The 16628-nt window shown below is 45.6% G+C and overlaps 1 protein-coding gene across 4 annotated transcripts; it reads left to right on the top strand.

The window, feature by feature from the left end:
* Positions 1–6381: 6381 nt before the first annotated feature.
* Positions 6382–16153, top strand: RAB29 (RAB29, member RAS oncogene family). 4 transcript variants are annotated; one of them, XM_003357401.5, is made up of 6 exons: positions 6382–6450; positions 6747–6992; positions 10875–10946; positions 11625–11806; positions 13050–13171; positions 13861–16153. In XM_003357401.5, exons 2-6 carry the CDS (start codon positions 6869–6871, stop codon positions 13970–13972), a joined length of 612 nt encoding a protein of 203 aa, XP_003357449.1. In that variant the 5' UTR covers positions 6382–6450; positions 6747–6868; the 3' UTR covers positions 13973–16153. The 4 variants fall into 4 exon arrangements, with proteins under 4 accessions (XP_003357449.1, XP_013835072.1, XP_003357447.1 ...); XM_013979618.3 differs by having other exon boundaries at positions 6382–6458; XM_003357399.5 differs by having other exon boundaries at positions 6382–6568.
* The last annotated feature ends 475 nt before the right edge of the window (positions 16154–16628 follow it).

Here is a 16628-nt window from a genome sequence, read left to right as displayed (position 1 = left end):
TTATTTATTTATTTTGCTTTTTAGGGCCGCAGATGCGGCATACGGAAGTTCCCAGGATAGGGGTCAAAACAGAGTTACAGCTGCCGGCCTACACCACAGCCACAGCAATGCAGGATCCAAGCCACATCTGTGACCTACTCCACAGCTCATGGCAATGCCAGTTCCTTAACCCACTGAGTGAGGTCAGGGATGGAGCCCACATCTTCATGGATATAAGTCAGGTTCGAAACCTGCTCAGCCACAATGGGAACTCCCAAATGTAAACTGTTTATGATATTACTGAGCTAAGGTTAATTTTCTTAGGTGTGAAATGGTATTGTTACCAAGTTCATGCTCATACTGCTCATCCCATGACAGGCCAATAAATCAGGAGATGGTTTCCTAGGGCCAGTGATAACTGCCTTATTTGGAAAGCCAGCTGACTGAGACCACGGTGACTGGTGTCCCAAAGAACCATTTTACCCAAGTTAGAATTCGGGCTTTGCTTATTCTAAAAGGGGAGGGAGTGAGGTTGGTGGTTGCAAACTTCTTGGTGTCAGAATCCTTTGTTCTTGAGCTGTCCTTGTAATTCAGGTCGCCATGTTCCTGTAAACCTCCGAGGAGACAAAAGTTATTCTCTGTTCCACAATTTTTTATCTCTATATGAATGGAAAAGTGTTTCTTTCAGAAAAAGCAACCGAATACAAAGGTTAAAGTAAAAGAAACAGATCTAACATGGAGTCAGATTTGTTCTTCCCTCTTATAGTATTTTGGTTCCGCAGAAGAATTTAATGATTAGGTCCTGTGTGCTGAAGTATTTAGGAATGAAGTGTGTGCTACTTACTTTTAATTATTTTACTTTTTTGTATTTTTGTTTTACTTTTTTTTGTCTTTTTGCCATGTCTTGGGCCTCTCCTGCGGCATATGGAGATTCCCAGGCTAGGGGTCGAATCGGAGCTGTAGCCACTGGCCTACGCCAGAGCCACAGCAACGTGGGATCCGAGCCATGTCTGCAACCTACACCACAGCTCACGGCAATGCCAGATCCTTAACCCCCTGAGCAAGGCCAGGGATCAAACCCGCAACCTTATGGTTCCTAGTCGGATTCATTAACCACTGCATCGCGACAGGAATTCCAATGCTACTTACTTTTAAATGTTTTGATACACATACATAAAAAGACAAAGCAAATGGGACAAAATGCCAGTCATTGAAAATCCAGCTAGAGGACATATTGATATGCATCATACTTTTTTTTTTCCTTTTCTTTAGGGCCACACCTGTGGCATTTGGAAGTTCCTGGGCTAGGAGTTGAATCAGAGCTGCAGCTGCCAGCCTACACCACAGCCACAGCACTAGGGATCAGAGCTTTGTTTGTGACCTACACCACAGCTCACGGCAACCCTGGATCCTTTAACACACTGAGCGAGGCCAGGGCTCAAACCAGCATCCTCATGGGTTCTTAACCCGCTGGGACCCAGCAGAAACTCGCATTATACTTTTCTTTTAACTTTTCTATGGGTTTGAAAATATTTTTAAATAAAATGTGGAAAGTAAAGTAAAAAGGAGGCAGGCACATGTAGGAAATGTGATAGCAACAGAGCAAGGCTGAGCACTTTATCTAGCTTCCAGAAAACTGTGCTCCAAACATGTACATGCAAATCCCTTGACCGGCACTCTGAAGGTGCCTTCCCTCGTCTTATAACTGTCTCTCTGGGAAACTGCAAATTTACTATCAAAGAAATACAATACTCCCACCCCACCAAGCAACACAGGATTCAAACTGCATCTGCAACCTACAGAGCAGCTTGCAGCAATGCTGTTCTTAACTCGCTGAGTGAAGCCAGGGATGGAACCCACATCCTCATGGATACTAGTCAGGTTCTTAACCCACTGAGCCACAACAGAAACTCCTGAAGTCAGGCTTTTAACGAGTATAAAGAATATCACCTTTTGGAGGAGGGGATATTCCAATTTGAGATCAGGTGAGATGAAAGCGTTAGGTAGGTGCTTTGGACACCAGTTCAGGGAGGTTGGCCAGTTTTTGGAAAGTTGGTAGACAATGAAGGAACAAGGATGTTTTAGGAAAATTATCCTTGCTGGTTGTGTAGGATGCATTGAAGATAAAAGAAATTAAAATCAGGGAGACCAATTAACAGGTTTTTGAAGATGATCCAGATGTGACTAATGAAAGGAAACTAGGAAAGTGGCACTAGATAGGATGTATAAAGGTCGAGTGGGAGAAATGTCTTTGAATGAAGTCTCAGCAGGATGTGGTGATTGACTTTTTAAAAGGGAGGGACTGTAGAGTGATGTGTGTAATAAATATTAACAATGTCTGCAAACAAAAACAAAAACCTCAGAGTTCCCAGCGTGGCTCAGCGGTCAACAAACCCGAGTAGGAACCATGAGGTTTCAGGTTCAATCCCTGGCCTCCTCAGTGGGTTAAGGATCTGGCGTTGCTGTGGCTGTAGCGTAGGCCAGTGGCTACAGCTCTGATTCGACCCCTAGCCTGGGAACCTCCATATGCCGAGGGTGCAGCCCTAAAAAGCAAAAAAAAAAAACAAAAACAAAAACCTAATAAAATATTTTAAAAATTGGCTAAGGTGTTTAATAGGTATTTCTCCAAAGCCAAAAGGCCAAAAGATATGTGCAAAAATGTTCAACATTACTAATCAAAATACAAATAAAACCCAGTATCAGGGAGTTACCGTCGAGGTGCAGTGATTAACGAATCCGACTAGGAACCATGAGGTTGTGGGTTCGATCCCTGGCCTTGCTCAGTGGGTTAAGGATCCAGCGTTGCCGTGAGCTGTGGTGTAGGTTGCAGATGTGGCTTGGATGCCAGGTTGCTCTGGCTCTGGTATAGGCCGGTGGCTATACCTCTGATTAGACCCCTAGCCTGGGAAACTCCATATGCCGCGGGAGCGGCCCAAGAAATGGCAAAAAGACAAAAAAAAAAAAAAACCCAATATTGTTCAGTTCACACCTATCAGGATGGGTATTATTTAAAATGAACCTGATTAGCATCCATGAGGATGCAGGTTGGATCCCTGGCCTTGCTCAGTGGGTTAAGGGTCTGGTATCTCCGTGAGCTGTGGTGTAGGTCGCAGACGTGGCTTAGATCCTGCATTCCTGTGGCTGTGCTGTAGGCCAGCGGTTACAGCTCCAATTCAACCCCTAGCCTGGGAACCTCCATATGCCATGGAAGCAGCCCTAAAAAGACACACACACACACACACACACACACACACACACACACACACACACGCACGCACGCACGCACGTGATTAGTAAGAGCTGTAGGGAGGGGGAGATGGGGAGTTACAAATCAACAGGCATAAGGTTCAGTTAAGCAAGGTGAATAAGTTCTAGAAATCTGCTGTACAATATTGTACCTATGTTGCATTCTTTTTTTTTTTTTTTTGTCTTTTTGCCTTTTCTTGGGCCGCTCCCGAGGCATATGGAGGTTCCCAGGTTAGGGGTCCAATCGGAGCTGTAGCCACCAGCCCACACCACAGCCACAGCAATGCGGATCCAAGCCTCATCTGTGACCTACACCACAGCTCATGGTAACGCTGGATCCTTAACCCACTGAGTGAGGCCAGGGATCGAACCCTCAACCTCATCGTTCCTAGTCGGATTCGTTAACCACTGAGCCATGACGGGAACTCCCTGTGTTGCATTCTTAAAACCACATTTTGTATTGTATTGCATACTTTAAAACCTAAGAAGTAGATCTCATGTTGTGTTCCAACCACAATAAAATGAAAATGTTCAGTTCCAAAGCCTGAGTGAACGGAAGCAATGATTGGGCCCATGACAGAAATAGCTGTTTTTGTGGTGATACATAAGGAGGCTCTGGCAAGACAGCCAAGTGGAGGCACCTTTATAGTAGTTGAACAGAACTGACTCAAGATAAAAATATAAATAAAATTTCAGAGTTCCAGTTGTGGCTCAGCGGAAACGAATCCAACTAGTATCCATAAGGATGTAGATTTGATCCCTGGCCTTGATTAGTGGGTTAAGGATCTGGTATTGCTGTGGCTGTGGCGTAGCCGGCAGCTGTAGCTCCAATTCTACCACTAGCCTCGGAACCTCCATATGCTACACCTATGGCCCTAAAAAGAAAAAAGAAGATATAAATAAAATGTGGACGAAGAAAAACTTGAAGCCAACAGCAATTCATTAAAGTAAAAAGTTTAGGAGTTCCCAGCATGGCTCAGCGGTTAACAAATCTGATTAGCATCCATGAGGACGCATGTTCGATTCCTGGCCTCGCTGAGTGGTTAAGGATCCTGTGTTGCTGTGGCTGTGCTGTAGGCTGGCAGCTACAGCTCTGATTCGACCCCTAGCTTGGGAACTTCCATATGCCAGGGGTGTGACCCTAAAAAAAAGTGGGAAAGAAGAGTAAAAGTTTAAAGAATTATCAGCTCAGGGACCAAGAATCAAGCCTTAAAAAATACAAAGAAAGAAAACCACGAAAGAAAAAGATTATCACAGAAGTAGGAGGATAAACAAGAAAGAACTATCATGGTAGGTATGTGAAAAACAAATTTCAAGGTGTGGTTATCTATGTCAAAGCCTATGGGGATTGAGAAAAGACCATTAGAAAGGCGTCTGGGGAGTTCCCATCGTGGCGCAGTGGTTAACGAATCCGACTAGGAACCATGAGGTTGCGGGTTCGGTCCCTGCCCTTGCTCAGTGGGTTAAGGATCCGGCGTTGCCGTGAGCTGTGGTGTAGGTTGCAGACGCGGCTCGGATCCTGCGTTGCTGTGGCTCTGGCGTAGGCTGGCGGCCACAGCTCCGATTCGACCCCTAGCCTGGGAACCTCCATATGCCGCAGGAGCGGCCCAAAGAAATAGCAAAAAAAAAAAAAGAAAGAAAGGCGTCTGGGACATTCAGAAGGATGAGTAGCCTAGCCTGACCTCCAGTACCTGGGTAACAAATATTTGGGGCTAAATACATCATGAACCATGCTGACATCCTTTCCTTACAGAACATAGGTGGCAGCCTATAAAGACCTGAGCAGGGCTATTTTCCCATTGCCCTATTGCTTTCTCTTCTACTCCTGGGAAAAACAGAAAATGAAGCTTACTGGAATTCCCACTGAGGTTCAGTGGGTTAATGATCTGGCTTGACTCTGTGAAGGCACCGGTTCAATCCCTGGCCAGGTGCAATAGTTTAAGGACCCAGCATTGCTGCGGCTGTGGCACACCTGGCACAGCTGTGGCAGGGCTCAGATTCGCCCCCTGGCCTAGGAACTTCCACCTGCGGCAGGGGGACGGGGGTGGGGTGGCACGGGCAGCGGAAAAAGAAAATGGAGCTTATTTTGTTTGGCGGTGAAGCTCGTGTGTGCTTAATTCCTACCTAAAGGGCAGGCATGTCCAAAAAGTTATGGGCTGAAAAATTAAAAGTATTTGCAAAATTGTAGTTTAATCATTATTCATGAGCAACAGCGACAAAAAATGGAAGAGGATTCTCAGTGTACTCCAGCTCAAATGGTATGAGGAAGGTAGTATGACTAGGGATTGTGGAAGTGAGAATGATGACCCAGCTATTGTTTTCTATTTTTACTGCTATAGCTAATTATTAAATGTTAATAATAACATTTAACAACATAGGTTTTTCTAGGAGTCTATCTCTTAATTGTGTCCCTGGACTTGATTGATAGATGCATTTGAAAAAAAATGTAAGAACTAGTAACCTTCCTCATGTTCACAAGCTCCTGATGTGTCTATCTAACTGAAAGAGCAGGAAATATACTTCACTTGGATCCTGAGGGAAGAGGGTTGAGTTTTGTTAGTGGAGTAATGTGTGAAATCTACAGGATAATGTTTAATCTTAGCTCCACAAAACTTTGAAAGATAATGAGAAACCTATCTGGGGACAGATTTACGCAGGCAAGATCATGTCGAACAAATCGCCCCCGAAAGAGCTTTTCTATTCCAAAATTATTTTAAAATAAGATTCCGGAGTTCCCGTCGCGGCTCAGTGGTTAACGAATTCAACTAGGAACCAAGAGGTTGCGGGTTCGATCCCTGGCCTTGCTCAGTGGGTTAACCATCCATCATTGCCGTGAGCAGTGGTGTAGGTCGCAGACGCGGCTAGGATCCCACGTTGCTGTGGCTCTGGTGTAGGCCGGCGGCTACAGCTCCAATTAGATCCCTGGCCTGGCAACCTCCATATGCCCTGGGAGCGGGCCTAGAAAAGGCAAAAAGACAAAAAAAGAAAAAGAAAAAAAGATTCCAAACGGTCGAAAGTGTTTGAAACTTCATGTAGGTTTTTAAAAACAAAAATAGTGAATAAACTACACATCCCAGAAAGCCACGCGAGCGAAATCTCCACACTCGGCCAGGTCTCTCCACCGCGAGGTAAGTTGGGAAATGTAGTGCTCCAAGCAACCCTGCACGTGACGCATGCGGAGGAAGGCAAGAGACTACGCCACCTGGGGCGGTACAACGTCAAGGGGTAAATGTGTAAGGCGCTCTTTCCTCCAAATGTGGCTTGTGCAGTAGGGAGAGGTCCCCTATCTTCTACCCAACCGTGAAATTCAGTCGCCCGCTGGAACAGCTCCGGGGAAGTCCCGGTGGGTGAGGCAACGTGGTGCCTTGTCCCGTTTCTCGTAGCCGGTCGGGAGGGGGAGAAGGTGAGAATAGCCGGGGGCTCGGAGCTTGCGTCCTGCGCCCCACCCAGGCTGCGGCCGCGCGGGGAGGAAGCGCGTATAGGTTGAGTGCAAAGTTTCCTTTTTTGCTTTTTCGTCACAGCAACCCCAACGAGCAGTGGGCAGAAATGCCAAACTTCAGTTTGAGCGGGGTCCGGAGCCAAAGGAGTTAAAATAAACGACTCCCCCACTTCCCTCCTCCCTAAAACGTCGGTCCCGCTAGCCATGAGCAGCCGCGATCACCTGTTCAAAGTGCTGGTGGTGGGGGATGCCGCAGTGGGCAAGACGTCCCTGGTGCAGCGGTATTCCCAGGACAGCTTCAGCAAACACTACAAGTCCACGGTGGGAGGTGAGACGTCCCTTCGGGGGCGGGGTAGGCGGGAGGCTGGGACCACGGACTCGAGCTGTGGACTTAGTTGGGGTGGATAACGGGGAATTTGGTATCCTTGGGGCTTTCCTTGGGTCAGGAAGTAGATGTCTGGGATCCTAGAGGGAGGCAGGCTGGGTCTGTTTTGCGTCACTCTTGGGTTTCCCCATTAGGTTTTTTCCAGCCTGAGCCGACTGTCTGGAAAGAGATGAAACTAAGGTGTGATGATAAGGACATGGGGAAGGGAGATGAGAAAATGAGCAATTGCTGCTTTTCGCTGAGGGAACTATGAACTCAAGTCTCCTCCTGCTGCCTTCCTAGCGGTCACGAGCAAATCTCTGCCATCAGCAGATGCAGTGGAGACGCTCCAGAGAATCTGGTTAGGTACCAGCCAGGGACTGTTGTCCTGCCTTCACAGGAGTTACAGACAGCTGTTGAAGGCACAGAAAGGTGTTTAACCTGGCCTCAAGGAGCCTAGCTTTGTAATGGAGATGCCTGTAGGGGAGAACCCCTGGGGCACACAGTCAGATGCTTATCAGGGCTGCTGAGCTGTGTGTTTTTTGTCCATTAATTGCCTAAATAAAGGCAATGTAGAAATTCTTAGCTTGAAAGACACCACTTCTCTGACCTGTTTTTCCCACCCCTTTTCCTTTCAAATTAGGGGGCGGGGGGATGAGGAAGGGAACACCAAGAGTTAATTCATTTCATTCCAGGTGTGACCTTTGGACTCAACTGTCTTTTCAGAAGTAGAAATGCCTTTTAAATAGAAGTTTAGAAGGGGTGAGCTGGTGAAGAGGGAGAGTAAAAACATTTATTTATCTTCAGTAAAAAGAACTAATTTTTTTGGCCTCGCCTGCAGCACATGAAGTTCCCAGGTCAGGGATTGAACCAGCGTCACAGAGGCGACCCAAGCCACTGCAGTGAAAATGCTGGATCTTAACCTGCTGCACTACAAGAGAACTCCAAAAAAAAAAAAAAGAACTTTTTTTTTTTTTTTAAGGAAAAAACTTGTGGTAATGTAAATTTTGAAAATGTGTGCTGGTGTTCATTATGGAATTTTAAAAAATTAACATGCATTTCGGGAGTTCCTGTCGTGGCTCAGTGGTTAACGGATCCGACTAGGAACCATGAGGTTGCCGGTTGGATCCCTGGCCTTGCTCAGTGAGTTAAGGATATGGCGTTGCCATGAGCTGTGGTGTAGGTCGAAGACGTGGCTTGGATCTGGCATTGCTGTGGCTGTGGTGTAGGCCGGCGGCTACAGCTCCCATTAGACCCCTAGCCTGGGAACTTCCATGTGCCATGGGTGTGGCCGTAGAAAAGACAAAAAAAAAAAAAAAATTAACATGCATTTAGATTGCTATTAAAAGTGCCTTCCAGGAGTTCCCGTCATGGCTCAGTGGCTAAGAAATCCGACTAGGAACCATGAGGTTGCAGGTTGGATTCCTTGCCTCGATCAGTGGGTTAAGGATCTGGTGTTGTGCGCTGTGGTGTAGGTTGAAGATACAGCTTGGATCCCGAGTTGCTGTGGCCCTAGAAAAATACAAAAAAGACCAAAAAAAATCCTCCTGTAGTTCTCTTGCAGCACAGTGGAATAAGGATCTGGTGTTGTCACTGTAGTGGCTTGGGTTGCTGCTGTGGCATAGGTTCCATTCCTGGCCTAGGAACTTCTACATGCTGTAGGTAGGACCAAAAAAAATTTAAAAAAATAAAAAATCCTCCTTAATAACGTTCATCAAAATTAAGTTTTTAAGTTTCAAAGATTTAAAGTAATCTTGGAATAAAATAAAATCTTTGAAAAGAATCTTAAAAAATAAAAAGAGCAGGAGTTCCCGTCGTGGCATAGTGGTTAACGAATCCGACTAGGAACCATGAGGTTGCGGGTTCGGTCCCTGCCCTTGCTCAGTGGGTTAACGATCCGGCGTTGCCGTGAGCTGTGGTGTAGGTTACAGACACGGCTCGGATCCTGCGTTGCTGTGGCTCTGGCGTAGGCCGGTGGCTACAGCTCCGATTCAACCCCTAGCCTGGGAACCTCCATATGCCGCGGGAGCGGCCCAAGAAATAGCAACAACAACAACAAAAATAAATAAATAAAATAAAATAAAAAGAGCAGTTTCCTGGTGGCTCAGCAAGCTAAGGATCCAGCATTGTCACTGCTATGGTGCAGGTTTGATCCCTGGCCTGGGAACTTCTGCATGCCCTGAGTGCAACCAAAAAAATAAAGAGTTTCAAAAATTGTTTCCTGACCACTTGCCCTCAACTCTGAAATAATATGAGGGTCCCTATTTTATGGATTTGGTTTAAAAATATCCCACTAATTTTTAGCAGTTGCTCTAGTTTTCCTATAGTAAAGAATATAATTGGCTAATTTTTCCCCCAGTGTTTATTCTGAATTTCCCCTAGCTTTCATCTCTGTCATAGATGCAGGAAAGTGTATTTCCAAACTTTGGAAATTATCCTATTTCTTTCTTTCTTTCTTTTTTTTTCTTTTCTTTTCTTTTCTTTTTTTTTTTTTTTTTTTTTGCCACACCCATGGCATATAGAAGTTCCCAGGCTAGGGGTGGAGCTACAGCTGCTCGCCTACACCACAGCCACAGCAACACCAGATCCTTAACCCACTGAGTGAGGTCAGGGATCAAACCTGCAACCTCATGGTTACTAGTCGGATTCATTTCTGCTGAACCAAACAGGAACTCCATCATAGCTTTTAAGCATCCATCTGGTGCAGCATCTTCATCCTGGCGACTCCTCTGGGATCTTTTGACTTTATCCCACTCCTGCTCCAGCTAATTCCTACAGCCTTATGGGGGGATGTAGAATTCCCCAAAGGGTGTGTTTTTCTCCATACAGTTGGATTAAAAACCAACATCGAAATTGAATGTGGAAGATGCAAAAGCCACCACACTTACCTCATTTCCTCCTTCTACCCCATCACCTCTTCCAACCCCCTCAATCTCCCAGAAACTGTTTAACCTGAGATTGGGTTGTTTTTGTAATTACTCCCACGCTGCCATGCCCAGCCTTAGACAGGTAGGATGAAATCAGTTGTTTGACAGAGGAATAGAAACTGGAGATGCCTTCAGAGACCCCATATGAATTATCTGTCCCACATTTAATACATGATGTGACTAGGGCCTAAAAAGTAACCAAACAGGAGTTCCCGTCGTGGCGCAGTGGTTAACGAATCCGACTAGGAACCATGAGGTTGCGGGTTCGATCCCTGCCCTTGCTCAGTGGGTTAACGATCCGGCGTTGCCGTGAGCTGTGGTGTAGGTTGCAGACGCGGCTCGGATCCCGCGTTGCTGTGGCTCTGGCGTAGGCCGGTGGCTACAGCTCCGATTCGACCCCTAGCCTGGGAACCTCCATATGCCGCGGGAGCGGCCCAAGAAATAGCAAAAAGACAAAAAAAAAAAAATAACCAAACAGCAGTTCCCATCATGGCTCAATGGTAATGAATCCAACTAGTATCCATGAGGATGCAGGTTCAATCCCTGGCCTCGCTCAGTGGGTTAAAGATCTGGCATTGCCGTGGCTCTGGTGTAGGCCAGAAGCTACAGCTCCGATTTGACCCCTAGTCTGGGAACTTCCACATGCCACAGGTGCAGCCCTAAAAAGACAAAATAAAAAAAAACCTAAACAAATAAATAATGAATGAGGGGGATGAAAGTGGTGTGTACCTTGGATTGTAATTGTATTTTTGATGTGACTAGGGATTTTTTTTTTTTATTGTAACCATTTTTATTTAATATTGTTCTGGAGACAGAGCTTACACAATTAGGAGAGAAAAGTATGAATTTTGAGGAAAAAGAAGTACTATGGATTTTTTAAAGTGTAAATTTTATTCAAGTGTGTCACATCCATTTTCAGTGGATTTCGCTCTGAAGGTGCTCCAGTGGTCTGACTCAGAGGTGGTGCGCCTCCAGCTGTGGGATATTGCAGGTAGGCTGGGAAGACTGGACAAGAACAAGGGAAGAAACTTTGGTTTAACCATCAGGCTCTCAGAAAAAGTGGGGCAACAACACCAACATTTTTTTTTCTCAAGTTGGGATGCTTGAGCTGCTCTGAGGATGGGCTGAATGGACGTAGAGCTTTTGTAGATGTTTTCCGCAAATGTTTTGCCCTGAATACATGTAGAGCAGTCTCTACGTGGGTGGAGGGGCTGGTGGGGTGGTGAACTGTCCAGACCATAGGTGGATGCTCCCACAAGAGGGAAAGAGTGCTCTCTAGGTTTTCAGCTGACTCTGGTGACAAACAAAATAGAGACAATAATAATAGCTAATGCTTATTATGTGCCAAGCACTGGTTCTAAGCATTTTAGATTCTCTGACTCATAACTGCTATCCTCATAACTACTCTAAAGTGTGTGCTCCCCCGACACACACACACACTTGACAGATGAGCAATCTGAAGTACTGAAAACTTGATTTGTCCAAAGTCACATAGTCAGTGATCGAGCAGGGATTTGGAATTGGGGGATCTGGGTGCAGAATCTGGACTCAGCCGCTATGCATTCTGTCCTCTTTCCCACAATGAAAATGGGAAGAGCAGGGTGTCAGAGAGCGTGCCAGGACTAGTTCTGAGAATCACCTTCTCAAGAGCTGTCTCCTTCCTTCACAGGCCAGGAGCGCTTCACCTCTATGACCAGACTTTACTATCGGGATGCCTCTGCCTGTGTTATCATGTTTGATGTTACCAACGCCACTACCTTCAGCAACAGCCAGAGATGGAAACAGGACCTGGACAGCAAGCTCACACTGCCTAATGGAGGGCCAGTGCCCTGCCTGCTCTTAGCCAATAAGGTGTGTGGTCAGTCTTGGAAAATGGCCCCTGACCTCAATCCGTGCTCAGAGAATAAGTGTGTCTAAAATGTACTCCTGTCATGACTTAATGAACCCGACTAGTATCCATGAGAACTCGGGTTCAATCCCTGGCCTTGCTCGGTGGGTTAAGGATCCGGCATGGTGTAAGTCACAGATTTTGCTTGGATCCCATGTTGCTGTGGCTGTGGTGTAGATGGGCAGCTGCAGTTCTGATTCAACCCCTAGCCTGGGAACATCCGTATGCCACAGGTGTGGCCCTAAAAAGCAAAAAAAAAAAAAAAATTAAATTTTTTTTTAAAAAGCACCCTGGGAGTTCCCTGGTGGCCTGGTGGTTAAGGATCCATCATTGTCACTGCTGTAGCTCAGGTCACTGCTGTGGCACTAGTTCAGTTCCTGGCTCAGGAGCTTCCACATGCTGTAGGAATGGCCAAAAAATAATAAAATAAAATGCATATTGATTATGAGTATCCAGTTCCCCTTCTCAAGTTGGCAAAATCTTATCTCCTTTCAAAAGATGTTGAGACTTTTGGGGGAAGAATGTTGACTATAGATTTTTTTGGCAGGGATGGGCAGGTCTTTTGAGGGCTACGCCCGAGGCATATGAAGGCTCCCAGGCTAGGGGTAGAATCAGAGCTGCTGCCACTGGCGTACACCATAGCCACAGCAATGCCAAATCTGAGCTCATCTGCAACCTGCACCACAGCTCACAGCAACGCCAGATCCTTAACCCACTGAGCAAGGCCCAGGATCCACCCTGCATCCTCGTGGATGCTAGTCAGATTCATTTCCTCTGAGCCACAATGAGAATTCTGACTGTAGGTTTTAGATGTTGTTTTCTAGCCATTAGTGGCACTGTTTTATTTTATTTTTATTTTTATTTTTTGTCTTTTTGCCTTTTCTAGGGCTGCTTCCTGCCGCATATGAAGGTTCCCAGGCTAGGGGTCTAATCGGAGCTGTAGCCACCTACACCACAGCCACAGCAACTCGGGATCCGAGCCTCATCTGCAGCCTACACCACAGCTCACGGCAATGCCAGATCCTTAACCTACTGAGCAAGGCCAGGGATCGAACTCGCAATCTCATGGTTCCCAGTCGTATTCATTAACCACTGCGCCACGACCGGAACTCCATAGTGGCACTGTTTTATAATCACAGGTATCTGAGTAATGTTCCTGTCCTTGGAAAGTTTATGGTGTTGACTTTTATTTATTTTCTTTGCCAGTGTGATCTATCCCCTTGGGCGGTGAGCCGAGACCAGGTTGACCGGTTCAGTAAAGAGAACGGCTTCACAGGTTGGACAGAAACATCAGTCAAGGAGAACAAAAATATTAACGAGGCGATGAGGTGAGTAGCGCGTGTTGTTCTGGGGATGGCACGAAGATTCACCCATTTTGAACCTTCTTTTCTTGTTTCTAAACAAATGAGAATAGACCGAGCCACTGGAATGCCAGTTTCTGAAGGTCAGGGATGCTGCTGTCTTCTCTCCTGAGATAGCTAGGGAGAGAGGGGCATTGAAATCCTGTAACTGGCTCTGCTGAATGCCATCTGGTTTTAAGACAGACTGTCTATGGAGTTCCCATTGTGGCGCAGTGGTTAATGAATTTGACTAGGAGCCATGAGGTTGTGGGTTCGATCCCTGGCCTTGCTTTTGGGTTAAGGATCTGGCGTTGTCATGAGCTGTGGTGTAGGTTGCAGACGTGGCTTGATCCTGTGTTGCTGTGGCTCTGGCGTAGGCTGGCAGCTACAGCTCCAATTAGACCCCTAGCCTGGGAACCTCCATATGCCGCGGGAAGCAGCCCTAAAAAAGGCAAAAAGCCAAAAAAAAAAAAAAAAAAAAAGACAATGTCTAGAGTTCCCTTGAGGCGCAGCAGGTTAAGGATCTGGTGTTGGCACTACAGCAACTCAGGTCACTCTCATGTACGGGTTCCATCCCTGGCCCAGGAACTTCCACATGCTGTAGGCATAGACAACGTCTGACATTTCTCCCTTTCTTCCATCCAGGTTCTCAGGCTTATTTTTTATTGTTTTTTTAGAGTCCTCATTGAAAAGATGATGAGCAATTCCAAAGAAGAAATGTCTTTGTCCACCCAAGGGAACTACATTAACCTGCACACCAAGCCCACCTCCAGCTGGACCTGCTGCTAATAGCATTTGGCTTGTGTTTGCTCACAGTCCTAGGAGGTCTTTCTCTGCCTTTTGGTTACCCACCCAGCAATTTTACTAAGTACATTTGAACTGTCTCTTGCCAACTATCTGGTAAGGAGGGCCATCGTCCCTAAGAAAAAACACCTTGGACCCTTGTGTGTTTCTGCTTCTGCAAGTTGCCTCTTGCTTGCAGCTGGCTTCCAGGGCTCAGTCGGTGCCCTCTGTAGAAGAAAAACTGTCTCATCCCTCAATTTGTGAGCTGGGATTTTGTAGGAAGGATTAGAAATCAGCATCTATATTTTAAGGATCATCATTCTCACGTGCTTTTGAGTGGATTTTTTTCCGTTCAATGTATATTGATATCTCCATCTGATAGGACTTCAGGTTGCAAGGAAAATGAGATCAAAGGTCATTTCCCCAATTCCTTGTAGGTCATTGGTTTCAGGTTCTTTTTGTCAGACTCTGAGCTGCAGAAGTGCGTTTGGGGCTACTGAAGGTAAACCAAAAGTCACTGTATTTTTTTAAGCTGAAGACACAATTAGCTTTCTCTTGTCATGGTTTTAAGACTAGTCAAGCTTAGAGTTCCTGCCATGGCACAGTGGGTTAATGATCCGGCTTCGTCTCTGGCAGCTTGGGTTCGATTCTTAGCCTGATGCAGTGGCTTAAGGATCCAACATTGCTGCAGCTGTGGCGAAGGTCACAGTGGCAGCTCGGATTTGATCCTCGCCAGGGAACTTCAATATGCCACAGGTGTGGCTGAAAAATAAACAAACAAAAAGTCAAGCTTTTAAACTATCTGTCTTACGTGGTGAGAGGGCCTCTTTCTCCAAAGAAATGAATTATCACATTAAGATTTTCTGCTGTGTCTCTCCCAGTGGAATGGGGGCAGGGTTTGCAGGTTTCTGGGTTGGTGTCTTGCCACATAACGCCACCAGGGCCATCCGTTGGCTGTGGTGCCCTGGTCTATACCTTTCAGCTCTGAGAGTCTGAATGGAAGAAGAGGGAGAGGTTAACAGATCAAAATCCTGTGGGGCAACTTCCATGAGCGCTATCGGTGGCTCGCACTTAACAGCCATAGGAAATAAATATCATGTATAGACGTTTGCCTGGGGGTGGAGAGTATACAGACAGAAAATCATTAGGTAATTTAAGTGCTAAATTGGATAGAGTTTTTAAGTATCAAATCACTTCTAGACGGTTTAATTTGTTAAATTCTCACAGGCTGGTGATTTATAACCTACTCAAAGTTATGAATATTCTTAGTGAACTCAGAGGCTTAGAGCTCTTTGTGAGACACTTATCAAAATAAGTGTTCTAAGTCAATGCTTCCGTCAAATCTGACGGATCAGAACCACCTGGGAAATGTGTTTAAAATTTTAAAAATAAAATGTTGTAAGATTTTTGATTCCCAGCCCAGCCTCCAATCTTTTTTTTTTTTTTTTTTTTTTTGGTCTTTTTATGGCCGCACCCGTGGCATATGGAGGTTCCCAGGCTCGGGGTCTAATCAGAGCTGTAGCCACCAGCCTACGCCAGAGCCACGGCAATGCCAGATCAGAGCCGCATCTGCAACGTACACCACAGCTCATGGGAATGCTGGATCCTTAACCCACTGAGCGAGGCCAGGGATCGAACCTGCAACCTCATGGTTCCTAGTCAGATTCGTTTCCACTGAGCCATGACGGGAACTCCCGCCTCCAGTCTATTGAATCAAAATGTCCAGGCGTGAAGCCTGGGAATTTGTTGTGGTTCTTTTGTTTTTCACGTCTTCCCAGGTGATTCTGATCAGCCCAACGTGGAAACCCTTGCTGGAGAACATGATAAAGATACAGAGACCCAGGCCTTCCCTTCAGAAGTGACTCTGGGCTTTTGTGGGCTCCGTTAGCTCTCCAGGTGATCCTGACACGCACCAGCCTTTGACAAGCACTGTCCTAAGAGAGAGCAGAGGCCAAATAGCAGAGCCTTCAGTGGTTTGCTTTTAATGCGAATTATTAAACATTTTGCACAATCCTTGGAGACCTCCAAGTTCTCTTTCGTATTAACCCTTTTCAGGTAGGGTTTTTATTACAGTGATTCTGAAAATAATAGTGGACTAACAAGTTCTCTGTGAGAAGAAAATTGATTTTTTTAATCACTGGTTTGAACCCCTGCAAAATCACAAATAAATGGAAAATAAGGATTACATTCATAGTAGTTATTGGCCTTGAATTGAATTTGTCAAAGTGTTATTTTATACCAATGGGGTGTTGTGGTAATGATACATTTTTCAAATACATTCTTTAAAAATTGAGGTAAATAATTTTTCTGGTTATCTGTTAATTTACTAGTATGAGTTGCCTCATTCCAGTTCAGTACTTGGTGTAGCTTCTCAAATACTGCTTGGAAATGTGACCATTTCAAAAATTGAATATGCTTCCTTTTCCCATTTGCTGACAGGATATTCCTGCCTTTTCAAGCATTGCTGCCAGCCCTTCTGGATTTTCTCTCCCAAGTGGTGAATATTAGGACCCTGAAACTAATTAAAGAAGTTGAAATATAACTAATTCCTCTCCCTGTCCCTATCTATAAAGAAAGGGGAAAGTGATTAAGATAAATAAGAAGAGGGGGTTCCTGTCATGGTGCAGCGGAAATGAATCTGACTAGTATCCATGAGGATGTG

Source organism: Sus scrofa, chromosome 9, assembly GCF_054392235.1.
Source record: "Sus scrofa isolate SSC_HxYL_T2T_F1_AM1 chromosome 9, Sscrofa_HxYL_maternal_Yorkshire_Landrace_v2.0, whole genome shotgun sequence".
Taxonomy (NCBI): domain Eukaryota; kingdom Metazoa; phylum Chordata; class Mammalia; order Artiodactyla; family Suidae; genus Sus; species Sus scrofa.
The sequence above is the reverse complement of the archived record's forward strand: the minus strand, read 5'-3'. Positions and strand labels throughout refer to the sequence as shown.